Source organism: Lepidochelys kempii, chromosome 8, assembly GCF_965140265.1.
Source record: "Lepidochelys kempii isolate rLepKem1 chromosome 8, rLepKem1.hap2, whole genome shotgun sequence".
NCBI classification, from domain to species: Eukaryota; Metazoa; Chordata; order Testudines; family Cheloniidae; genus Lepidochelys; species Lepidochelys kempii.
The window spans coordinates 64594287-64620230 of NC_133263.1; the positions used below are offsets into that span (position 1 = coordinate 64594287).

The 25944-nt window shown below is 42.1% G+C and overlaps 1 protein-coding gene across 4 annotated transcripts; it reads left to right on the plus strand.

The window, feature by feature from the left end:
- Nucleotides 1–1337: 1337 nt before the first annotated feature.
- LHX9 (LIM homeobox 9) lies at nt 1338–22098 on the plus strand. Of its 4 annotated transcripts, XM_073356773.1 has the most exons (7): nt 1338–1396; nt 7357–7475; nt 9195–9397; nt 10498–10853; nt 13765–13770; nt 16659–16861; nt 18121–18378. In XM_073356773.1, exons 2-7 carry the CDS (start codon nt 7359–7361, stop codon nt 18376–18378), a joined length of 1143 nt encoding a protein of 380 aa, XP_073212874.1. In that variant the 5' UTR covers nt 1338–1396; nt 7357–7358. The 4 variants fall into 4 exon arrangements, with proteins under 4 accessions (XP_073212874.1, XP_073212873.1, XP_073212875.1 ...); XM_073356772.1 differs by lacking the exon at nt 1338–1396 and having other exon boundaries at nt 6958–7475; XM_073356774.1 differs by lacking the exons at nt 1338–1396; nt 13765–13770; nt 18121–18378 and adding an exon at nt 21444–22098 and having other exon boundaries at nt 6958–7475.
- Nucleotides 22099–25944: the final 3846 nt, after the last annotated feature.

A 25944-nucleotide genomic window follows, 5' to 3' on the forward strand; every position in this document is an offset into this window, starting at 1 on the left:
CACCTTCCTTGCACGTGATGGATTAATTGCTTTCAGACACTTACAGATTTTTGTCGATGATTGTACCACAAAAGCGTTATTTTTGACTTTGTAAGATCATTAGCATTCTTTGCTGTTTGGAATAAAGAATCACGCTGGCTACAAACACTAAATGACCACGTTGCTTAGGAGAGATGAATTGAAACTTGTCACAGGCGGAAGGGTGGGGGGAATTATCTAGTATTCCTGACCCAGAACCAACTGCCCCCGCCGTTAGGATTCTTACAGGAAACCCATCTCCAGGAAAACCATTCTGTAAACAATTGGTGAGAAAGACGGGTGTACTGCTCTCCCCTAAGTGCATGGTTGAAAGCCTTGGGCTCCTGGCGGTGCTGGGTTTTTGCATGGCCCTGTAAGGAGAATGACTCTTAAAAATGACTCTCAGATCCATATTTTTCTATTGTTTTGAGTCAGTGGATCAGTTGTCATCCAGGCCCTCACCTAAGAAGCAATGATTCCAATTCTTCTTGGCATCTGATTTTATTCTAATGGGTTAAATTAGATTCAGTTTTACAATTATCCGAGGCTTGGCTGCATTGTATTGTATGACAACTCCCAATTTCATCAGGTTTGGCAATGCGAGGTTATTCCATACATCCGTACATCATATCACATCACATCAGGCTGAAGTCTGCTGTTTAGAGACTCCATTTGAGAGGGGTTCTATTTATGAAAGTGGGAAGGGTTGATACATTCCGGGACTGGTTCGGGATGGTTTTTTTAAAAAGTACAGAGGTGGCCCCAGCACAGAGGAGCTGCTGCTCAGCTGTGACTAGGCAAAGAGCGAAATGATGACATGATGGGGAAATAGTGCAATATTTGAACAGCCCTCCAGTCCTTGCTGCTTTTTAAAAAACAAACCCTAATATGTTATTTGCTTTACTAGTTTTATTTACAACCCGTTCCCCATTAGCACCTCCCCTGATTACTGAGGAGGGAGCGCTATATCAGGAGAGATGACTGAGAAAGCTGTGCCAGGAAAACCCCGCAAACCAGCTACCTTGGGGAGGTGGGCTTTCTTTTTTCTCACGCTTTTTTGTTTATTTATTTTGTTTAAAAATATTTTGAAGAGTAAACACAAAAGTAAAGGGCAGGTATAAAGTGTCTGTTGGTAAGAGGTCAGAGGTTAGAAATTCACGTCAATTCTGTGGTGGAAGCTGTGGCGTGGGGCAGGGAGAGGAAAAATATCTTTCCACCAAGCAGCTTGTTGATTTTAATTAACACAGGGATTCTCTGCTAGGAACAAGGAACAACCTCCATCTACTGGCTAGATCACTACGTCTCCTCTCCTTCCAAAACCCCATTCCTCAGTCATTAGGAAGGGACCAGTTTTGGAGGAAGCTGCTAAGGTCTTAAGGTAAGATCCTGCCTGAGTCTTTGCTAAGAATACAGCTGTTTAGACCTCACCGATGTCATTTGCTTGCCTTTTTTTTTTTTTTTTTTTTGTGAGCCCCACCGAATGGTCTTTTCCCCAGGTGTATTCGCAAGCGACATTTGGTGCATGTGAGTGTGTTTTAATCTAGAAATAGCAGCCTTCGAAGATTGAGCCATTCTTCTTAATAAAAGAGAGGTTGGGAGGGGGGAAGTGGTTTTGGTTGTTTTTTTGTTTGGTTGGTTGGTTAGTTTTTGTTTTTTTGGAAAGCTTCTTTACCAAATACACTAAAATATGACCAGCTCCCTGGGAAGCTTCTTGCGTCCTTGTTCTGATTACAACCAGGGTGCAAATACAAGGTTCATAGAAAACAATTAACAAGCTAACAGTTCTGAGCTGCTCAACACAGTTCGGTGCTAGACTATAATCTTGCTCTGCCTCTTTCTTTTGGATGTGTGATTATGTGTTCGTGGTTACTCCCCATTTGGCTATGTGTTTGGCATGACGGTGCCGCATTGTTTGTAATTAAAATACCCTCTCCTCAAGCCCATTAATACATGCACATTTCCAGGTTACCGGGAGATACAAGCACTTTGCTCTGGCCGGGTTTTTTCCTCCAATTGTTCTATAGATAAAGATAATCCGTGTTTGTGTTACTCAAAGACCAAGAGCACCGTACCGCCAGCCTGGGGAAGAGAAGCTGATTTTGTGGCTCTCTGAGATTGTAATGCACCAGCTTTCTCCATTTCTGGATCATTCGAAAGTTGCCCGCAGAATATTTATGGGAATCCGAGCAGACTTCACCCGATAGAAAAAAGGCAATGCTGGCAGAGAGGCTATTTCTGACATCGAAGCGGATATTTACACGACAATATCGTTTCCTCAAAATGCAATGCATTTAACTGCTGAAAGCCGCGACGTCTGAGGCCACTGCAGAAGGGATGTAACTACGTTCAGGTTTTCCTCCTTTGTGCTTGTATTAGCCGCGGCTTTTGTGGGGTGATTAAATTGATCGTTAAAAGCATTTATCCCATCACTACCTTCCAGGGCAGGAAAATAGATTTCATTGGAGCCACCGCACTCGAAGGCACCAGGATCAATGGTGCTGCTGCTTCGGGGGGTTGCTTGTTTGTTAATTTATTTAATTTTCCGGAGTTAATTACATTGGAAATTGCAGGAAAAGTTCGGGCACGTGAAAGAGGCGGGGCGCAGCTTGCTCGGTTTTCTGTCTGTGGTCAGCTGTCCGACCCTTGATCCGGCTCGCCAGAGTAGCATTAAGCAGCGAGCCCGACACACCCTCTGGCATTGCCAGGGTGCCATTCTCCCCAAACAAGCAAACGCTTGATTTCAGGTAGACTAAGGCAAAACCTCCTCTGCTTAAAGAGCCCGCCTGCTTGAATACCCTCCCCCTTCTTCTAATTATTATTTGTCAGTTATTAATTTGTATGTAGACCTTGTCCTAAATCCTCAGAACTAGACACAAGATCCGTTCACGCTTTAACAGGCTTGAGGCAGTAGCCCGTGGCAAAAAGAATACGGTCTCGATAGCAAAACGGATCCAAATGATCGCATTCGCATGCACGAAATCTGCCCCGGGCGCATGCTAATTGCAAAGCTGGAAGTGGCGTTAACTGTCGCAGGGAAGGGTCCATGGAAGCACTGAAGCGGAGGCGCGTTTTGTGACCACTGCAAAGCGTTCAGTGTCGCGATACAGAGACAGGGAACATTGTACCTGCTGGGATGATCTCAAAAACAAGAGAATCCATCTCACCCCTTTAATCAGGGAGTCCAAGCCGCACCCTGTCTCTGTCTTTGTAAGGGAAAATCTAAAATCGCATAGCACGATATGAACATAGCCTAGATATTACTCAGCACCATTTTATTCTTCCTAAAATGTCATTGACAGAGAGAAGGGGGAGGGGGAGAAAGGCCGTGTGAAATGAGAAACCAAATTCAGAATCAGTGGGGCACTGGGATAAATCGATTCCCAGAGGAGAATCTTCGATTGGATGTGAAATTTCCTATCGGATTGGTTTTAAATGATGAATTCTCTCTCCCACCCAACCAAATCAGTAAAACTCCACCGGGAGCCAGCTGTCCGTCGCCCACCAACCTGCCTGAGAGCGGCAGAGTTACAATGTACAAAGAGAAATGAAATCTTAAGAATATTGAAACAGATTTACCTTGGTCTACTACGGGCCTTTTGGAAATGAAGAAATCACGTTTGATGCTAGCAACAAACTTTTAGTATCGCTCTAGGTCAGGAGTGGTCTGCCAACATTAGGATGTTAACGAGAAAAGGCTTAAGAAATCCCTGGCCTTCTTTGCTGGAGCAGCCGCAGCAGCCAGTGTATCCTTCACCCTAGCTGATGGAGCAGAAAGAAAGGGCTCTAATTAATTAAGTGCGCCCAATTGTAAGGGGTTTAGTCACTTCTGAGTTTTGTTATGGGATCTGCCCAATTATTCCTAATAGCGCCATTGAGCTAACATAGTGATAGAAATGTAACAAATGAAATATATATATATTTTTTTCGCTTGGTCTCTCTCTCTCTCAAACGCCCTGGCTGGCTCGGAAGCTTTCCCCCTGCACCTGCACGTTTTCCATTGAACCCAGCAAAAAGCCATTAGCAGACAAAATGGGGAAGAAAAGGGGAGAGAGCGCTTCAACTTTTCAAGAGCACTTTGCCTGAAAGCGCCCGGGAGCTGGTATTTTAAACCCCGCTTCCGCTGGGGCTGGCTGGCAAGGAGAGAGGGCAAGAAGAAGCCACTTTCGGATGAGTGACCTGGTGGAGGGAAACCTGCAGCTCATTGTACTTGTTTCTGGGCATGGAGACTAGCCTTTATTTTCAGTGCGGTCCCAGAGGTGCGCTGGCGCCAAATCACTCCTCTCTAGGCTCCGGGCACAGGCGATGAGTTTGCTCGGTCTCAGCTTCAGTCAGTCGGGCAGGAAACAGCCACACATAGGACAGGGGTCGAGCGGTCCCGGCTGAGGAGAGAAACAAACACACACCGGAGTAGGGTCCCCTCCACGCTGAGTCCGGGCACATTTTGAGCACATATCTATTCCAAACGCAAGCAACTTCCGCTCTGGAAAATAGGGCCTTGAGGGGCAATCTTGATCGTTCTCATAAACCCGAAGACACGGGGAAGCCAGTGAGTTAGGTCATGGCTTGTTACCACTGCTACGGGAATATTTGGAAGGGGATAAAGGAACAAGTTAGGCAAAGACGAATTCACTAGATTTACAACGATAACGGGGATATTTGTATCATCCATCTGTTTAGAATAGATTTTTAATCATTTCCAAAATAGCTCTGTAATCTACAATACGACACACACTGTATACATAGGCGCGCACACACGTAATCTCTCGAATCGGTGTGTGCACGTATCCACACACACTTTCTGCAAACGGTTTAAATCTCTTCTCTGTGGAGAGTGGAGTTCGTCCTTTTCCTTTCAGCAATTAGCCCATTTCTCTTCCATTACAATCTTTATAATTAGGCACCAAAGCCGTTGCTTCTGAATTCCTTTCCTAAAGCTTCATCTATCCACACTTGCTGTGCAATCCTGGATTGTGTATTTTTTTTTCTCCCCAACTGTTTTTTCTTGGGGGGCTGCAACTTTTTCATTTTCTGGCCTGGTTTGGGCAGCACGGCAATACATAAATAAATACTTTTAAAGTTTCGAAATTCCACTGCAAACAACACCCGCAGCCCCAGACTGAATCGCCTTGTTTACCTCTTTCTTGTGGCTTGTTGTGCTAATTGACTTGTTTTCTCCAAGGAACACCTACCCCTCTAAACATCCCCACCCCCGTTTTTTTCCAGGCGTTGACTGCTTTTCAGGAAACTGCGATTTGTGAGAGGACCTACCCATTTTTAAGGGAGAATCCCTGACCCTTTTGTGTCTGCCGTATCGTTTTATAGCAATTACTTTCCTATTTAAAAAAAACACAAAACAAAACCAAAAACAACAAAAAAAATTGATTTCCATCCAAAAGGGCTAATTACATTACTTACAGTAAATAGCAGCCCTGCTGTCCAGGATCTAGTGTGCCAACAGAGAAAAAAATACCGGCTTATTTCACTTGATTGGCTCCATCTTTGTGTGAAATTGTGTTTTATGAGCTGTATTCTGGCACTGGTAGGAATGTTGCAACACTCAATCTGCAAATAACATTCATTTCAGCGGCTTGGGGCGAAAGAGAAGGGAGGATTTGGGGGTTACATGGGCGGGGGTGGGGAATCCCTGTTCGAAAGGAAATGGGGGCTGAAGGGGGTGTTTTCACGAGTCATGCTGGAGTTTAGGGCGGAAGGCCCCTAAGGGAGCCAGGGGAGCAGAACCGCCGCCAGGAAGATCCTGCAGCAGGGATTGAGGTGTCAGGAAACAGCCTGCAGCTGTTGCAGAGAAAGGCAAGGCGGAGAATGGTGTGAAAAGTAAGTGGGGAGAAGCGAGAGCTGGCCTAGACCGGCTGTCCCACCCAGCCCCCGCACGCAGCGCTCGCTGACACCGGGGCAGTCAGCTGAAATCCCCGCTTCTCCCGGGGGCTGTGGTCCCCGGCTGCAGCGCTGCTCCGGGCAATGGTTCCAGCGCGGCTTCCTCCCTGCCCCATACCCCCCAGCTCACGGGGCAATCTGGGGCTCCGGCTGGGCTCTGCTTGCACTGCGAGGCTGAGGGCTAAGGACGGGGGTCTGCCCGGCGGGACGTTAACACGGCTGGAAGTTTAAACTTCACCAGCGGGTGCAGGGGAGTTACTGATCCCCCGGCGGCTGGGCAGGAGCAAGGTGACTGGCGCTATCCCCAGCTCGTGATCTCTGCCCGGTCTGCGGCTAAGTCTTCCACATGGGAGCCGGGGTCCACCCGAGACGAGGGGGGCTAATTCTCCAGCATCCTTTCTGTGGACACAATAACTGGGGGGGGGGGGGGGAGTTGCTTAATGCTCTTTGGTTAATTACACTGCTAGCAAGGTCCAGCCGCTCCCCAGGATAGTAACCTCCACCCTACGCCTACAAAGGTGTTCTCATTTTCCTGCCGCCACCAAAGGGCCCAAAGGGGGGTGAATCTGGGGTCTGTAGGCGGCCCTGGCCATTCAGCACCGCCAGGGGAGACAATAAACACTGCAAGATCCTGCACTTCTATGGGTAAACTGGGGGTAGGGGGGGCCAGGGGGAGAGACCCGCCAAAACAATCCAGCCGCAATTCTCAGCTCAGCAACCCTGCACAGGGTGCTCTGAATTTCCCTTGTCCCTGTAACACGCGTTAGCTGGGACTCCTCTCTCTCTGTATGTGTGTGTGTTTTTGGGGTGGGGTGGGGGTATAGATCCCACCATCCCCAACTAGCATGTTTGTCACTGCTTGCCTATCACCGGGGGTTGAGAGGAGGATGACAGGTCTTTGTTGTCTGAATAAAAATCAGTGGTAGCTCTAGGGAGAGAACTCCTCCTACTAAATTATCAAAAATGGGCTGGCTTTAGTCTCTTAACAAATTGGACAGAGCTCCGGAAAGCAGCAGTCCCCAATCCAACCTACAGGCACTGGGAACTTTAAAGCAACCAGGGACTGCTGAAAATAGCACTTCTTTTTGCTTTCTTTGTGTTCAAAACTATTTCCTTTCCCGACCGATTTGGCTGCCCCTAGTTCCAAGTCTCTTCAGTCAGGAGCCCCCGCTCTCCACCGCAGTAACAGATTCTCCTGCTTGGTTTTTTGTTTGTTTGTTTTGTTATTCTTATTATATTATTTTTCCTCTCCCCCTTGTTTGTTTTCTGCACATCTTCAGGAAGCCCTCGGTGCTTGTGCAAAGAGAAGCCACTATTGCAATCTCCCCCTGCCTGCGCCGTGCGCCTTGGTGTAGACATTTTGGATGATCTAAAGACTCTGGGGTCTGTATATGGAAATAGTGGGGTGCAGAGCAGAAGAAAATACTTGTCCTTTCCGTCCCCCAGCCATGCTTTTCCACGGGATCTCCGGAGGCCACATCCAAGGAATCATGGAGGAGATGGAGAGGAGATCCAAGACCGAGTCCCGCCTGGCCAAAGGCGGACAAATGAACGGCCGGGAAACGGTAAGAAACAAGCTAGCACCCCTTTAAAGGGAATCACTGCAAGATACTAGCCTGCATCCTCATAGACACAGTCTGGGGGAAGAGAGACTCTGCTTCCCTCCCTCCCCCGTTCCCTTACACCCCTTACGTTTAGAAACATTTCTGAGGCTCACGTTAAACACCAATGGCTCTCTAATGGAGTCTGTTATGCTGGGAGGCTGAGACATGCATTCGTCTAAAATTTGTGTGTGTGTGCTCATCTGAGTCATAAGAGCGAAAATATTTAAAGTTTCATAAGAGGAACACTTTTTAACTCATTATAGCGAAGCAGACCTCTGACTCCTGAATAGTTTTCAGTGGGAGCCTGGCTTTCTCATTTATCAAGGGGCTACAGGCCGGGTTTTGAAAAGGTGCATTTTACCCTTAGCAGCCCTGGCACTTTCCAAACTGGACTGTAGAAATCTTCGCTGCAAAATTGTTTGTTTTCTTCGGGGCGAGGGGCGGTGTTTAAAGTAAAAATGTAGCTTTAATGTTTGAAAAGGGAGCAGCCCTGCTGAATGTTATTTCTTCGGCCACATTGTCTGGAAATAATCTCTTTTCTTAGCAAACGAGTTGTAACCTTAGCAATGCTAACACCCCACGTCTGGAGAAACGGTCCCCTAGCTTCATACAATATCTTCTGCAAAGCGAGCTCCCGCATTTCTCCTACTTGTAGGACTTCCGTTGAGCACTGGAACACAAAGTAACCGCCTGGGGAACTGCTCTACTGCTTTGAGCTATTGGGTTTCCCTCCCTTCTCCTATTAAATAAACTCCTGAGGGTTTTGCAATGTGAATTCAACTCATCCCCCCAGTTGTTACAAAAAGGAAAGACACTGAATTGCGTTTGCATTTTCAGCTAAAAAGAATTCGGTGATAAGAACAGATGGATTTTTTTTCTTTTCCTAAAACAAAACAAAAAAACAACTATGTTAAGTTCGTGTTTGGGGGGTTATTCTGGTATGTACACTATTCCTCCATCTCCGTTTCTTATTAGTGGGATTTCTTATGGAAAACAGGCCAACAGACACTTGAAAACGTTTATTAATGAAAGGAAAAGGCAATAATTTAAGGGGAAAAAACCCTCCCTGTGCATTCTTTTCATTAGGATCACTCTCCAACATTTTGATTGTTCTCAATTAATTCTTCATTGACTATTTTCCCTTCATTTCTGCTCTAAGAGGGCTATTTGCATTTAGAGGAGGGATTTTAAATAGTTTAAGTGGTATTCAAATTTAAACAGGAATTCGAATTGGGAATGTCTCCACTGATGCAAATTTCTAGGGCAGCAAGGCGATATTTTCCTATTTATAAAATACTCGCTAGTCTGGATTTCCTACCACCAAAGGGTGCAATTTTAAAACTAACGGGGAAGCCAGGGCCAACTCTGTAACTTCCCCAGGACTAGAAAACAATCAGTTCTCGTGTCCTAGTGAGGCCTAATCACCGGGCTATAGGTACTGAAAATAAGTTACATCATTAGAGAAGGTTTGATGGGCTAAACACCCAAGTCGTGTCCCCTAGGGGAGGTAGCCTGGCCAGCTGAAAGGCCAGAGCAAATGCAGCCAGTTCGGTTCCAAACAGCTGGGGGTTCTTTCTGTGAGCCCAGGCTTTGGTTCTTGCGGCAGTCCCAGTCCAAGCATCACACCGCCCGCATGTCTTGATTTGCTTTCTCATCCACTTTTGTGTGGTTGTTTTGCAGAACATGCCCCCAATGAGCCCCGAGAAGCCTGCTTTGTGTGCTGGTTGTGGAGGGAAGATCTCAGACAGATATTACCTGCTGGCTGTTGACAAACAATGGCACCTCAGGTGTCTTAAATGCTGTGAATGTAAACTGGCTTTGGAGTCAGAACTCACCTGCTTTGCCAAGGACGGCAGTATTTACTGCAAGGAGGATTATTACAGGTACAGCACTCAGTCCCTACCGGTTCAAATGCCCAGTCCTCCCCAGAATAGCAGCAGCCAAACCACTCATGTCCAGCTCGGGATAGCTTCTTAGAGGCAGACTCCTCATTTTATACACGTGGCTTTAGGGCAAGTACATCAAATGTGCCTCCTTTGTAAATCTCGCACGTGTAAAATACGGATCGACATTTTCAAGAGACACGATGTTCAAGCATGGTAAGGTATAAACAACAACAGGAGACAGAGTCCCACATAGTCTAGGTGCTGTGGGATCGCTGCCAAAGTTTCAAACAAAAGTTTCGCTCTCGCTGTAGCGTGTATATTTCTTTCCCGTTTCCCAAGAGCAGGGGTCACCCTCCTGAACTGGCCAGGTATCTAAGCTAATGGTAAAGCTCCGGAGAGACGCTGTAAAGAATAGCAGAGGCAGCTCTTATTGGTACAACAAACCATCCTTTCTGCTAAATCAAACCAACTCCTTGCAGCTCACGGCTAGATGTTGAATTCTCATCGGCCAGCGGCTCTAGGCAGGCAGAATTCCAGCAGAGCGCAGTTTCGTGGCTTGCTTGATTTGTTTTGATTTTCTGTTTTTTCCCCACCGTGCCCAGTTCTCTCTCCCTCCCAGCCTCTCAGTCCGGTTTAGGGTTTAAGGAACGAAGGGGAAGTGAGAACAAGTTTTCTCCCATTGCTGCTTGTTTATCTTTATTAACGCTAGTCGAGATTGTCAAATTTTATCTAGTTGTCAAATAAAAAAAATCCAGGCAGAAAGATCAGTTTCCTGAAGAAAATTAAAGTGGACTATTTCTGGCCCATTCTCCTTTTCTCATACACAGAGTTTCTAACGAGCCCAAAGAGTTTAAATTGGCCAGAACTGGGGCTTCAGGAGAGGCCTACGTTGAAGGCCGTTCTCTGAGGGTTGGGTAGAAAGGGGTCCAGCTGCAAGATTTGGGGAGCAAATATTGTTAGGCTCTCAGTTCAGGAGCAGAACTGGGGGGGGGGAGGGAGAGGGGGCGTGATTCAAGTCAGGGGAGCTGGGCAGCACCCGGGGGCTGGGCAGGACTTATCACCTTTCTGGTTGATGCCCACTTTTCTGTTTCCTTCAGAAGGTTCTCCGTGCAGAGATGTGCCCGCTGCCACCTTGGGATCTCAGCCTCTGAAATGGTCATGAGAGCCAGGGAGTCGGTTTATCACTTGAGCTGCTTCACGTGCACCACCTGCAACAAGACTCTGACCACAGGCGATCACTTTGGCATGAAGGACAACCTGGTTTACTGCAGGGCCCATTTCGAGACCCTTTTGCAAGGCGAATACCCGCCTCAGTTGAGCTATACTGAGCTGGCTGCCAAGAGCGGAGGGCTGGCACTGCCTTACTTCAATGGCACTGGTACAGTCCAGAAAGGGAGGCCCAGGAAGAGAAAAAGCCCAGCTCTAGGAGTGGACATCGTCAGTTACAACTCAGGTGAGAACAGGGCCCTGAACCTTCCGCTCCACAGAAAGGGGCCTTCTCAGGCTCCCCTCCCCAGCCAGGCAGTATCTGTAACTCATCCAGGCCAAATCTTGCTTAACCATTGGAAAATCAAACACACAGTCTTCTGAGGGTTGGAGCATTTGCAGGAAAGCGAACAGAAGCCCTTCTAAAAAGCTGTCTTCCTCTATTAATGTCAAATACCCACACAGTCACTTCCCAGGGTGAAGACAACGCCCCCGCCCCCAAACCCAGCCCTACCTCTCTGTAGGAATGCGGGAGATGTGCTTGCTTTGATTGTCTCAAAACCAAACCCTCCACCACTCGGACCCCAATTCAGGGTCACCTAAACTGATCAACAGAATATAACTCTGGAGGAAACATGTCTGATTTCCGTAGGCCTCCACGTGAATCTGCAGATACTCAGTTATTGTAACTCATTCCTCAGGCTGAATATTTTCCCGTTTTGCTGGCAGTTTTTTTTCCCTACCCCCTCCTCCGCCAACAGCTCCCTAGAGCGGGGCAATAAGAAGCAGATTAACACACGGCGTGTCTGTTCCGTTCACAGTGAAAGGAAGGGACAACAGCTGAGCTGGAACAGCGTTATTATCTGAAACGCTTTTAACTTTAGTACCTTTGTCACCCAAATATCAGAACTATTTCTGCGCCAGAAAGCGCCACGGGCCCGAATTAAATCGTTTCAGGCAAGTCACACGGAGTTCCACTAACCTGCAGACGAAAGAATTGCCCGAATTTAAACCGAATTTAAAAATGACCGATCCCCAAAGAATGTTTGTAGTGAGTCTCCATTTATTCCTGAAATTGCCCTGTAACAGGGAAAGAAAGGTGTGTGTGTGGGGGGGGGGGGCTGTTAGAGTGAGCAGCGTTGTGTTTTCCTGGGTAGGCAGCAAGACGTTTCACTCCCAGTTGAGCTGGGGGACGGAATTCTGGGCGGTGACCTGCAGTGTGCCTGGGGAAGGCTAGGGCTGGTGTGTCCGCGTCCTGTAGCTGGGGGTGCTCGAGGACTCGCAACTGGGCTCAATGAAGCAAAGCGGTCACCGCGGAGGGGTGCACAGAAAAGGGGACCCGGCTATTTCAGTTGGAAGAAACTGCTCTGCGCGCTATAACAACGCACCAACTCCGGCCTGCAATTCCTCCCCCGAGTTCACCCCATTGCCACGGAGACGCAAAGAGTCCTCCCTCTCCCTTCCCCCAGCCCGCACAACCCAGTCCTCCCCGGGCGGCCACTTCTCTTTGGGGCGGTTTTGTGAAGAGGGCTTCAGTGTGGAACTGCTTAGCGCTGTGCGAGGCTATTTCAGCTCCTCTGATGCGTGGCCCTTGGAGCCAGGGCAATCAGTGCATTAATTGTTCTTTGTTAATTGAAGATGACATGGGAATCCCTGGGCACTGAGCAGTTCCTAATCAAGTCCCGAACGGCTCTGACGGAAGGGGAACCTGTAGCCCGGTCACCCGCTTCGGGATTGCGAGCCAGGAATTCAGTTTGGGTTCCATGTTATTCCTTATTCGCATACAATCATCCGAGCTCGCCCAGACCTCTCGAAACCAAACATTTAGAAGCCATTCCCTGTGATAATTATGCTCACAAGCCTGGGGAAAGGCGAAAAAAATAGGCTACAGCAAAACCCCTTTGAATACTAATGGGGGGGGGGAGTGAAACGCCTTTATAAAGGCAATGTGGTGTTTGCGTTTGTATGTTAAGTTAAAAAGTCTTTTCTTTCTTTCTTTCTCCGCCTCGTCCCCAGATAGTTAGCGGGGCCACTCTCTGCAAAGGAGCTTAAGAAGCCGCATCTAGGACTAGGAGACAAAATGTAGCTCACCCAAATGGGAACGCAGAGTTTACACGGGGGAATGTCTGAGTAAAGCGAAGCTACTTCGGACCGGCTTCTTTCGAGTCAGTCGAGATCAGCCACCATAATTTCTGTAGCTTTAACATGTCATTTTTTGTGGGGGAAGACTAGGAAAAGCCAGTGTTGGCACGTGGTCTTGAGAAAGTACATTTTACAACTAAACTAAAGACGGTCTAGCGCTGATAATTCCAACCATTGACCAATTTAACACTCAAGAAAGCCACAGAATCTCTGATGCTTATAGAATAACATGAAATAGATATAACTGTTATTTGAAAGGAAAAAAAAACACCCCTGCAGTAGGCAGCCATTTAAAAAAAATACATTTTTCCTCGTTCGCCTTTGGCTTCACGATTGAGAACTATTCTTTTATGTAATTGTCTCCAAAGGGTAACGAATCTAAATAGAAATAGACATAGAGGATTCAAAGCGTGAATTTAGAGCAATCGGAAAAGTGGGACACTTACACTTTCCAGAAGCAGGAAAGAGTCTAAAAGGCAGTCTTCTAGGGTATCTTTCTCTCAGATATTAGCCACAACATGTGCTGGCCTTTTGCATGTGTAATTAACGGTTTAGCTGGAAACCTGGGTACTGATTCTCTAATCTAATTCAACACAACAGGATAGAAAGGATGAAGTGAAAGTATTTTGTCAGGCAGGATGGATTTGGTTTTAAAAGACCTCACTAAATATCACTTTCAATTGTATGTGGCAGGGAACAAAAAGGTGTTTTCCCCTTGGTGGTATTTCATTAAATTCTGTACGAAAGAAAGCCAGTAGTTTTTTCCACCTCTAAAATATTGCAATTCCAAGTCTGTTCCTACTTTTCAAACTCCAAAGTGTTCTAATAGCTAGATGAATGTGTTAGTGACCCCTAGTGGCATCTGTAGGCAGGCGTATTTCTCAGGTAAAGGCTGAAAACTCGTTTAAGAACTATGTTTATCAGAAGCCTGATCATTACTAAAGTCAAAATATATGTCTTTAGACCTGTTTAACTGCAATTTTAGACCCTGATGGGTTCCTAAACGTGGACACTAGTGCTCAGTGATTGTTTTGTCTCTTAGCTGTAATTCACTGTGAAAACATCTCTGAACACTAGAACATAACTTAAACATTTCCATAACGTATTTGTGCTAAAACTTATCAAGTTTCGGACTGCACTCTGCAGGTAGGCAAAGGAATCCATTTGTTGTGTTAAAAGCTAGAGTGGTAACTGACGATGAAAGAGTCTCGGAAGAGGGGCAAAAACTTACCTTTCCAATAAATCAAGATGCTTTCTTAATCAAAACACATATATCATCCTATTCATACTGCAAGGTGTAGGACATTATGGAAACAACCCAAACTTCTAAAAAATTGAATTAAATGTGTTGCTACCCCTGTTTCAGCAAACAATTTGACCGTACGATGGAGAAAAAGTTTATTCTCAAACAAGATTATATGAATATTGCTTAGATTATGTGTGTATGTATGTGTATATAGTTTATATATTCGCGCACACATAAAGAGGCAGGAGAGTGTTGTGGCTAGGCACTGGAGTAGGCTCTAGGAGAACTGGGTTTTGTTCTTGGCTCTGACACAGCCCTCTTTTGTGACCTTGGATGAATCACTTAATCTCTTTGTTTCTCAACTATAAACTGGAGACCTAACAATACTTCAGAGGGTTATGAAGCTAACACCATTAATATTTGTGAGGGGCTCAGATACTACAGTGATAAGTGTCCTATAAATAATTTACTTGATCCATATTAGCTACCATATGTTAGAAATAATTTCTATTTTGAGAGCAATTGTGTTGAACAATTGTCCAAGGGACAGAAAGGTCATCACATCTGAAGAATGTAAATTATCTCAAAATAAAGGCAAGTTTTCTTTCCCTAGGGCAATGTTTTGCACAGCTATTGCTCAAGAACTCAATCCCTTATGGTGTGTAAATGTAATCACTTTGCAAAGTGTATTTGGTGAGATTTTGGCAATGGGAAGTGTATTGTGCTGGCCACTAAAAAAAAAGGATGGTGCAAAGAAACATGCAGGAATGTATTGCCTGAATTTTAGCTATAGACTAGTTTTTCAGGCAATAATGTAAGAGTTTAAGCCACACAATGCTATTTCAGCCATTTAGAGAACAGACTGGTGTAATTATTATATAAATTGGGATTTTCAAAGGCACCTGAGGTAGTTATGAGCCCATGTACCATTGACTTAGGCACCTTTGGAAAAGCCAAGCCATAATAAATAAATAACTGCTCAGAAACCATGTGCTATAAGAGACTTGGCTAGACAGTCAGATAAATAGGCATTGTTGCCGCATAACTTGAATGCTTTAATAAAAAATGGCCTGTGATTAGCTAAAATAACTTCTTAGAGCCAAATTTTGATATCCTTGTTCACCATGAACAGTATTTTACCACTCAAACAGTCCCATTGAAGGCAGTAGGACGGCATGTGGAATAAAGTGTTATTCAGCAAGGGTAAAAATATTGGAAACCTGGTCCTAAGTTACTTCCAAGGTAATTTCCACGTCCAGATGGTTTCAGAACTGTCAGTTTATTTTATTTGAAAGTACAGATATTACTATAATTGTAGCTAGAATCGCTTCCATCCTGGGTGAACATTCACCTGATCCTTTGTTTATGTGTTTCGCAGCTACCAGATGTAACTGTAAACGTGTCTCCTAATTCAGTAGGGAGCAGAGCTCTGAGAAGACTTGAGCTTCTTATTTTTGGGGCAGTTGAAAGCTGTTTTGCCTCTTTTTAGCACTGCAAGTCTCAGAGGTTCTACTGACTGATGCAATGCAAAGTGCTAACTGTGTGCTTTTCATATATATGTGTGTGTGGGGGACACACACACTGAGAGTTGGCTAAGACTAGTTAATAAATCCAACTGTAGGGAAGTAGACTAAAATAAATTCAAATGAAGAATTAATGAAGCCAGGGCTAATTTACATGGTACATTCTTTACAATTTTTAAATTAGATTTTTTAAAATTCATGTTCTTTGTTCTGTGGCAATCAGATTTGCCCTCTGTGTGATTGAGCTAGCTTTGTAAAATATAATCCTGAAAATGATCAGATTATTTTTCAGGCCTAAAAGTAAAACATGGATGACTTTGTTATTTTTCTTGGTATTTGTCTCATTCCTGTCCCAAGCATAGGCAGTGACACCAGATACCTAGCCCTACCACTGGCCTGGTGTGCAACTCACACCCGTGAGGCAGTAATCTGCAATATATTTGCCATGCAAAGTGACATTAACAACTTTAAACGTCATCAAATCAAGGCACATCTTCAGCTCTGTGGTCTGGTAAGTTGGCCATTCTGCAGAATGGTCTATGTAGGTGCCAATATAGCTGTGGTAACACTGCAGGCACCAACCCCCAACGTTTTTCATATAAAATTCTAGGCAGAATCCAAATGCATTTATTTTGCGTTTTATCCGCAAATGGTTCGGTATTTATACTTGTCAAAACAAGCCTTCCCACCTAATGCTGCTTTTTTTTGCCTGCTGGTGATTTGGGAAGATTCAAAATGTTGGTTTGATCTTTACTCTTCTCTCAAGCGAGGGCGGTTTCAATGAGTGAAATTTTAAATGATTCTTTGGAAACATAACAAAACCCTTCATCACCAGAGGGACGTGAAAATTAATGCCAAAGGAGTGAAACTTGGCAGGTCTGCCCTCAATATACTGTTTCCTTAGCAGGTGTGAGCCTGAGGGATATAATAAATGTTAAGAACAGGAAAAGGCCATCCTCCTGACCTTTATTTGTAAATCTAAATACCACTTCATGCCCATCCCGACACCATATTAGTTCAGTCCCCTCTTTCTTCTCCAAAAAGAGCGTATGATTCTGGAAACTTGCCTTAGTTTTATTTACTACAGTATGATGCATGATCACAGCCAACTCCTTGTTGTGTCATGTTATTTACTGATCAGGTTGTAATGAGAATGAGGCAGATCACCTGGACAGAGACCAGCAGCCTTACCCCCCCTCCCAGAAGACTAAGCGCATGCGCACTTCCTTCAAACACCACCAGCTCCGCACCATGAAGTCCTACTTTGCTATCAACCACAACCCAGATGCCAAGGACCTCAAGCAGCTTGCCCAGAAAACGGGCCTGACCAAGAGAGTTCTGCAGGTAAGAAGCCACCATCACAGGCTTGACAAAACTCCCCTCCCCCTGCCAATACAATAGTATCTCCCTTATTTAGACTGTTATATGTATATCTCTTCTTCTTAGTATAACATTGCTATGTCCCTAGAAAGTGTGCAGAGAACTTAATGGGTAAAGTACTAAATGGCAGGAGTGCCCAGTGTATAGCTCACCACCCAAATTCAGCCCACAGAATTCTGAAATGTGGTCTGTGATCACCTTCATTCTTCATACGCAGGAACTATCTCCAGACATTGCAAGGGAAGCAATGCACCCTGGGACTTGTAGTCTCTAGGTGGTAACCTCTATATTAAGGGGATAGAAGCAATCTGCTCCATTTTACATAAATGAGGTACAGCCTTTGGGCTCCCTTTAAGTTGTCGTTGTGGCCCTTGGTTGGGCAAAGTCTGGTTTCCCTGGGATATGGCAAACAAGCTTTGGCTGATATGATCCTCCAGGACCAGATTGCTCCCTTTCTCCATGTCTATCCTTAAGGGCCTCCATAGTAAAGTCAACAGTTAGTCATTCCCCTACCTAAGATACGCCCCCCAAAAAATCACAGTTTGAAAAAATAAATAACTGTAAATCCCCTCTCATTGTGTGCTAGCTCAGTGAAATTAAAGTGAGGTATGTAGTGCTGTGTGCAGTGTGCAGAGAGAAGGCAGCGATCAAGGCAAAAAGAGAATCTATTAGCATTAATTGCTTGTCCATGTTACGTGTCACCTAAAACATTTAAAATGAACCCAGAGCTTTATAGGGAAGAGGACTAGGAACCCCTTATTAATAACCAGTGCTAGAGGGGATGGTATCAGTTTCCCTTTTTAAGTTTTCAGTCTTTAAAAATGGTCACAAAAGTTTACCAGCCCAAGCACAAAATCTTTACTTTACGCATCCTTTACCATGATGACCTAGGTAATGGAACAACACCCCCCACCCCAAGGATATGTTACTTGCCCATCAGAAAAGTTACTCTCCTTGGATGAGTGGGTGAGTAGACTTCTGCAAGGCTGCTCTAAGAGATCCTCATCATGGGCTTCAATGTTCCATTAATCAGCACCCACAGTGTTGGACCTAATGTACAGATGCCTTTGTATGACGGAAATGAAGCAAACTGGTAGTAAACAAAGATGTAGAGTTACTTAGATGATTTGCCAAACAAAAAACAAACATAAAAAATACATAAAAGCAAAAACAAAAACAAAAAGCAAACATCGGTAAAGAAATCAATTGGGATTGGTTTGCAGGTTTGGTTCCAAAACGCAAGAGCCAAATTCAGAAGGAACCTTTTGCGGCAGGAGAATGGGGGTGTCGATAAAGCTGATGGCACGTCACTTCCGGCACCGCCCTCAGCAGACAGCGGCGCTCTCACTCCACCCGGCACTGCGACCACTTTAACAGACCTGACCAATCCCACTATCACTGTAGTGACATCAGTGACCTCTAACTTGGACAGCCACGAATCCGGGAGCCCCTCACAAACTACCTTAACGAACCTTTTCTAACATTTGAATATTTTTTTTATTCTTATTCTTCTTTATTATTATTTACAAGACTCTTTATTTTTTTTAAACAAACCCACAAAATATTTGGGAAAACAAACAGCTTGGTGTGTAGCATCTGCAGCCACTTGGCAAATGAGTTTGCAGTAATATGTCTCCATTACAAATGAACATATTTTGTCTATAAATTGTATTTGGATTTTTTTTAATTCATCAGACAATTGAAAGGAAAGTTATGAAGCATTCTAATAAGTGCCTCTTAAAATTGTATGTTACTTATTTCCAGAATCTTGGGGGGAGGAGAGGGAGAAGGAAATTATATTCCCACTCTGATAATTGGAGAAAGCCTCTGACAGTTCATTTAAAGCCAATAGTTTGCTACTCTAGGATTGTATGTGCATTTATGGAGTTTCAGAGTCCTAAGTCTAACTTTATTTTTATAATACATGTTCAAGTTTCATACTATGTATTTTTCACACCTACAAAACAAATCAAATTAGGAATTGGAATAGACAGAGGCATTCCAAGTGTCAATGCTTCTTCTTCTTCTTCTTGTATAAATATTAGTTATGAGCTTGACCCTGTATTCATTGAGCACCCAAAATTCCCATGCAGGTCAATAATCTCAACCCTGCAAGACATTCATCCATGTGGAATGTCCATTGACACCAATGGGAGCAGGGCACGGATGGAGGATTTGCAGGATTAGGCTTAATGGGAGTGGTGTGTAGGTAAGGACTGCAAGATCGGGCCCTTGGTCTGTGAATCCTGCATTATGCACACCAAAGGCCCTAATCCTACAAACGCTTATGCTCCAGAGTAACTTTTCTTATGTAAGGAGGCTCACTAAGGTATACACCAGAGGAACAATTCAAATGAGGAGTCCCATTGATTTCAATGAGTTTTCTCATATGAGTAAGGTTACTCTGTTGCATGACTGTTTGTGGGATTGGGCCACAAGGCTGAATAATTCAATATAAGTTTTAGTATTGCCGAGGCAAAATTTCATTTTTTCCCTCTCTGCCATAAATGCCACTGATTTTAATTTAAAAAATAAATAAATGAAAACAATTAACTTTATATGGCCCTGATCCTGCACTATTAAAGCCAATGGGAGATTTGTCATTAACTTTAGTGAGTGTAGGATGAAGTTCTAAAAGTATACATATGTTTATTACTAAGGCAATTCTCGATGAATTAAACTTTTTCAGGGAAGATGGAAATAAGCAAAATATAATTTATTAAGATGTTTAAGGAAACTGATTTTAGGACATTTTATTCATGCTATTTTGAATTTATTTTAGATGTTTCATGAGATTGTATCAGACACTTTGTTTAATACATGAACTTAAATCTTTAGTACATTAATATTTCTAATATATACTTTAATTTTTTAACTTTTGTATAAAAGAAAAAAGCATTAGAAGAATTCCTATGAAATTTGGAATTGGCAGTGGATAGCTTTGAGGCAGATAAACTCAGAACACCTTGTGGATGCTGATCTAAATACATTTCCTAGTTTACAATAGCATTCTTTTTCTTTTTTTTTTAATTTTAATAAAACTAAAAGTCTGAATGGTCTGGGCAGTGGTGAATGTTCATTTGTTCCCATTTATTGTAGTTAAAAATAATTAGATTGTGGAAAGTCTGAGACACAAAAACAAAAAAAACCAGTCAAGATCTACATCTTGCTTTTAGTGGATTGTTAAGAATAACTTTGCACATAGAATCCACTTTTTAGACCCCATCAAATCTCTCTTTTGGTGGTGAAAGTGGCTATTTAATATATTTTAAAGGTGTCCTTTTTGGCTGTATAAATGTGTGGTTACATATTGACAGTTCACTGCCCACATTAAAGTGCATTATTGTAACTTTTGCTCAGGGTTTTTAGAAAATTAGCACAGAAAAGTAGCTTATTTTTTAAAAAAAAGATGATGGAAGAAATGTTAACACTGTAATAGAAGAAAGGTGTGTTTGCCATTATATATTTAGCAAGTATGGTTATCATCTTCTATGGAGCTTAAATCTTGACTTTTCCTATTTCTATAATCTTATGGGCATTTACCACTAACCAGACCAAACAACCTTGGTAAGGCTGATATCTTTATTAATACACTTTTACAGGTAAAAATATTGATACTTATAAATTTTGTTCTTTGACAGAACAATATATGGTACTATAGATCTACTTTATTAAGTAGACTAATTATAACTCAGTTCTACTATGTGCCTTATGATATAACTTGGGAGTAAGTTTGTGAAAAATCAGGATATATGTGTTGTTTGTTAAATTAACTGTTTTAAGCCCTTTTGACACCTCACTAGTTTTGTACTGTTTTACCTCTTATTTCTGAAACTCTTTTTATGGTGTATCCTGTTAGAGGGGACAAACATGTCATAGAAAGCAGTTGTGCACTCTTTCAGATATAGTTGATAAATTCAATAATCTTATATATTGAGCTTCGTGTTTATAGTACAGTAAGTGGTCTAGCAAAATTGTCCATGTTTCTTTGTTTATTGATAAATGCATTGTATAGAAACTATTTCCCCTAAATATTTATGGACCAAACAATTGTGATATATCCTATTAAATTTGTGTGAATAAATCATTTTGGATCCAAGGAGTTTTATTTCCCATCAGTTTTTTTTTTTAATTTAAAGTCTACCTGTATCTATGTGTCTGCATTTTTATTATGAATGAATGAATGAATGGTGTTAAACATGGGAATGCAAGCTTATAAATGTGATTTCTTTTTAGGTTTTCACTTTCTTCATAGTAAATGTACTTACCATTGATGGCGCAACTTAGGTTTTAATTTTTAAACCCCACCCTTTTTTTTTTTTGCACATGAAAAGTAATGCCCCACTGATTTGATATTGCAACCTTATCTTAGGATTTTAAAAATCAGATAACTAGCAGCTACAGTAATTGCATGAAAAATATAACAAATAATTATGAAATGAATCAAGATTTAATGCTAGGTATATTGAACACAAACTAGAATTGCAGACCCCTAAAAGCCAGGTTGCTCTGTAGTTTAATAAATTGTCACTATGATTTCTTTCAGGGAGAACAAATCTTGGGGCATTACAGCCAAACATCCCGACGTTTGAAAATTCCCTAAAGTATTAAAAGAAGGGGAAAAGTTTGATCGGAAATCCACTGCAGTGAAGACAAAGACAATATTAGGTTATGATAATCATATATTTAAAAATTTATTGAGCCAAAAAAAATTAAAAAATAAAATAAAAGACTCAAATGTCATTTCCTGAATGTTAACAAAACATATGTTATTTTATGGTGTTTAATTATCAGAACAAAAGGCTTAAACAATTTGTGTGGTATTAAAAACAAATTCAGAGAAACTGTGTATAAAACCAGAGCAACCTGGCAGCAATCTACCCAGCCCATATTTGAAGACAATTCTTCCTAAAAACAAATTAAAAATCACATTTGTCAAGCACAAGTACTTGTAAAATAAAATCCGAATGCATTCATTCCACCTGCTTGCTAATGTGTATTAGTCATGTCTGTTAAATGGCATATTGTAAATTCAGAGAAAAAACTTTTCACTCATTTAAGGTCATAGGGATCAAAACCAAGTAATTTTAGTACGATTGTTTCTGGCTTCTTTTTTTAATAACACAAAGAAATCTGCATGCACTTTTCCATCTGTCACCAATAGTGTACATTTCTGTATGATGCATTTTCTCTTTGATGTTTCTTGTACAATAAATAGCTTTCATTAATAAACATTTTATTTGATGCAAACATAGTTAACTTTATGTAAACTCATAGATAACTGTTGAAATTAATTTAAACTCATTTTTTGAGAAGAAGCAGTACAGTACATTTCCATCATGTTATATATAGAAAACCAAAAGAATGAGGTGGCAATATTGTTGCAAAGTGTAAAATAATTTCCTTTGGTGTTTAAATTTTTCATTTTCTTCTCTTCCTTTGTTGTGTACAATTGACATATCTAAAACAAGATTAATAATAATTCCACCAGCTTCAACAACAAAACTAACAAAGTATAATCAGCATAGGAAAGCATATGCAGCATAGTATGCAAAACCATCTATGACTTTTTAGAATACAGAAGTATAATTTATGGAACCCTGAGATGTTTACATCTTGACTATGCAATGAACAAATTTGTTGAACTGTTAAGAAAGAACTGATCTTTGCCCATTCCAAATCACAGCTGAGTTTAACAAGCCAACAAGCAAGTGTAAAGATAACCAATTCTTTAGTAATGAGGTTTTGTAATTGTTCAAAGGACTATTTGCAGAAAGGTTTTTTTTAAAAAACTATATTGCTATTTAGCTGTATATCCAAAGCATATGTTAAACAAATTAAGATATACGAGACTTGCCAGAAAACCTTTTCATTAAGATGAAATTTTTATTATATAGAAATGAACCCTATGTAAACAATGTAACTTTTATGAATACTGACAGACATTAAATATTTCACTTACGTGTATCCTCAGCATTTTGAATGTTTTCTTAAACTCTCAGTTTCTGAAGACTAAAGAGAAAACCCAAACAAGCCCAGTACACACTATTAACAACAACAACATAACACAAAATTTCACACAGATTACTTCAATAATCATCTGAAAACCAGTATCTAGAATGTGCAAGCAACAGTTAGTTATCGTTTACTAGTGGCAATTATGGTGAATATTGTTTAAATAACATTTTTACAGTATGTGGTAAAATACTGTTGAAAAATTTAGTTCAGAGGACTTAGTTCAAATCAACCTGAGAATTTAAACTCTATTGTGAAATCCTTAAACTGCATTGCTGTATGGAGCAACTAAAGGTAAGAAAGCAACGAGTCATATCACATCATACTATTGGTTCCTTCTGCTGTGCTTAGACAAATAACGCAATTACAAACCTTAAGAAATTGATCTAACCAGTAAGAGACTTCTGAGTGGGGTCGGGGGTGGGGAATCTATCTATTCCCTGGAAAATCTTGTGCACATCAATATGTTCATTATCTCCAATAAATGGATTAACTCCTTTCCCCTATTGATTCTTAGAGCCATACTTTCATTAAAACTCATATCCTGTGTGGTTCCAGTTTTCATCTGACTTAAAAGTGGGCGTGGAGAGAAAACTGTGTTAGCTAAAAGCTCTAGGTGAAACCCTGGCTCCATTGAAGTCAATGGCAAAACATTGACTTCAGTAGGGCCAAGATTTCACCTGCCCCATCTAACTAGTGCTATTAGGGGCAGATTCTGCTCATCGATCCATACTCAGAACTACTATTGACTTCAGTGAGTTTTGTACACATGGTGCTATGGCTCATCTGGAGTTTTACATTAGCCCACTTAGATTTGTTCCGAACAAGACAATACTTGTTTAGTACAGGAAAAGATGAGCAAGTTAAAATGGTAGGGACTGCAACAGAAGAGAAAGAACCACTGGAAACAAACTAACAAAAAAATAGAACACAAAACAGATCAGTGTTTTCAAAAACGTGGGGTGTAGAAAATGAGTTGGGGAGGCTTAATCCAGTTTGTAGTGGACAAGCACCACCATCTCACCACATTCAGCACTACATGATGCTCTTGCTCTCAACAGAGAGGCCAGTGGGCCCACGCCTTCAAAATCTTACTCTGAATTGGTTGCCAGAGAAATGGTTTGCAGGAGCAGATCAAATGACTGAAAGTCAGATCCATAGCTCACTGAAGTTATGCAGTCTCCCTCTGACTTGAGTGGGCTTTTGTATCAGGCTCTGAATGAAATTGAATTACTCTCTTGCTCCTAAAAAACGTTCCCTCCAGAACAAGCTTGAGACATATAGGACAGGAGGGGCCACTGCTGTATGGCTTTTCTCTTTATAGTATTTGACCAAAACATTAAAATATGTAATGCCCTGAAAAGTATGTGAATCTAGACTGCTTTGACAAATGTTCTTTGTAATGTCTAGAACAGCGACTTATTGCAGTCATTGAAGTAGTTTGTTTGCTACTAAAAAGGAGTATTCTACTCCACTAGTGAATTACCATTAAACAATTTAAAAGAAAACTCAATTCTAACTTGTATTAAGGCAATTAGTATTAGAAATCATTGGCATTTCCTGGCAAATTCAGTTGTGGTTTTGGGCCAAATGGGCTTCTTTTGTTTATGGCCTTGAGACTGCTAGTAAAGCATCCTTTGTAGTAGCTGACGTTAGCCACTTCCAGGAGTAGTGTACCAGATTTGATAGACCAATGGGTCTGGTTCAGTACAGCAAATCCTATGTCCATCTCTGTTTTGTGCTCTTTTTAAACTGGAGTATAATACGGGAGAAAATATTTTCAATAATTATTCATTTTTAAAATGTATTTCTAGTGACTGAAGGTTGGCTGTGTCTATCTTGCACTTCAACTACACAGTTCAGTAGGGATCTCTGTCTGGAAACATGCACAACATTTTGAGTCTTCAAGGCTACTGCATATATCCCTCAGCTATCTTAAACCAAACAAATAATGGAGAAGGAACAGCATAAGAACAGGGCTACAGAATTCACATATGCCCACCACAGGGACTCTTCCACTCATTGCTTACATGATTAGCCCTTATATTATTACTGTGGAGACAGCATACCAAATATGGACAGATTAAGGCTCTGTGGTGCCTGAGGGAGTGGAGAAAGAAGAATGTTCATAGACTTGAAGTTGGAGCTCTGCAGCAGCTGGTCTGCTTAACTGTTCCTTCAGGAATGTGGATTTGCCAAGAGCCTAGGAGTTGGTAGCCTGCTATGGCCCCCTGCAATCTGATCCTGGGGCAAAGAAGCCACAGCGAACAATCTCTGGACAAAACGTGAGATGAATAATTGTCCTAAAGAGAGAAAAGGAATGCTTTCAAATATCCGAAACCAATAAAAAAGTTAAATTAAAAAAGGTCAAAATACAAGTACAAAATACTACTGTACATTTAAAAAATACCACATAAGTGTTGGTGAGCTCAGTCCAGTTCATAGCAGGTAACTAACCTCACCAAACTCTTACACCCCCTAGCACGGCAGACATCCTTTGGGGGCAGTCTCAGCGGAAAGGACAGGAATAAGTTTGGAGACTTAACTGATTTTGCAATTAACAGGCAAACTCTCTTTTTTTTAGACTAAGGCCTTTGCTGCCATTGCTTGTACTGTACTTCTTCAGCTGGTTGAAAATAGCCCTCATTATGTAGGTCTGACTGTCTGGCACATTTAATAAACACAACATGAAATTTTAACACTTTGAGAAAACATATGCTACATAAGAAAAGCTGAGTGGGTGCTATACAGTCCATGACCGATACTGGATGCCCATTTTGTGGCACATGGGGCCTAATGAGCAGGTGTTACAGAATGTGGCTCTTAAAATGGTGAAGTTGTGGTGTCGTTCTTAACACTTGACTTTCTTTCTACTTTTATTTGGAAGGCATCTTGTTTCTCCTATAAGCCCCCTCTTGTTACTTTGGGATATATGGCTGAAGACTTACTGTGTATAAATCTATTATGTCTGGTACTTTGTGATGGGGTGTACACACCCCACACTGGGCAACAAGGGGTTATGGGATTATTTT

Coding starts and splice junctions, on each gene's coding strand:
- LHX9 (XM_073356772.1), top strand. CDS start 7,302: ATGGAAATAGTGGGGTGCAGAGCAGAAGAAAATACTTGTCCTTTCCGT. Junction 9,398..10,497: donor TGCAAGGAGGATTATTACAG/GTACAGCACTCA, acceptor TGTTTCCTTCAG/AAGGTTCTCCGTGCAGAGAT. Junction 16,862..18,120: donor TGACCAAGAGAGTTCTGCAG/GTAAGAAGCCAC, acceptor ATTGGTTTGCAG/GTTTGGTTCCAAAACGCAAG.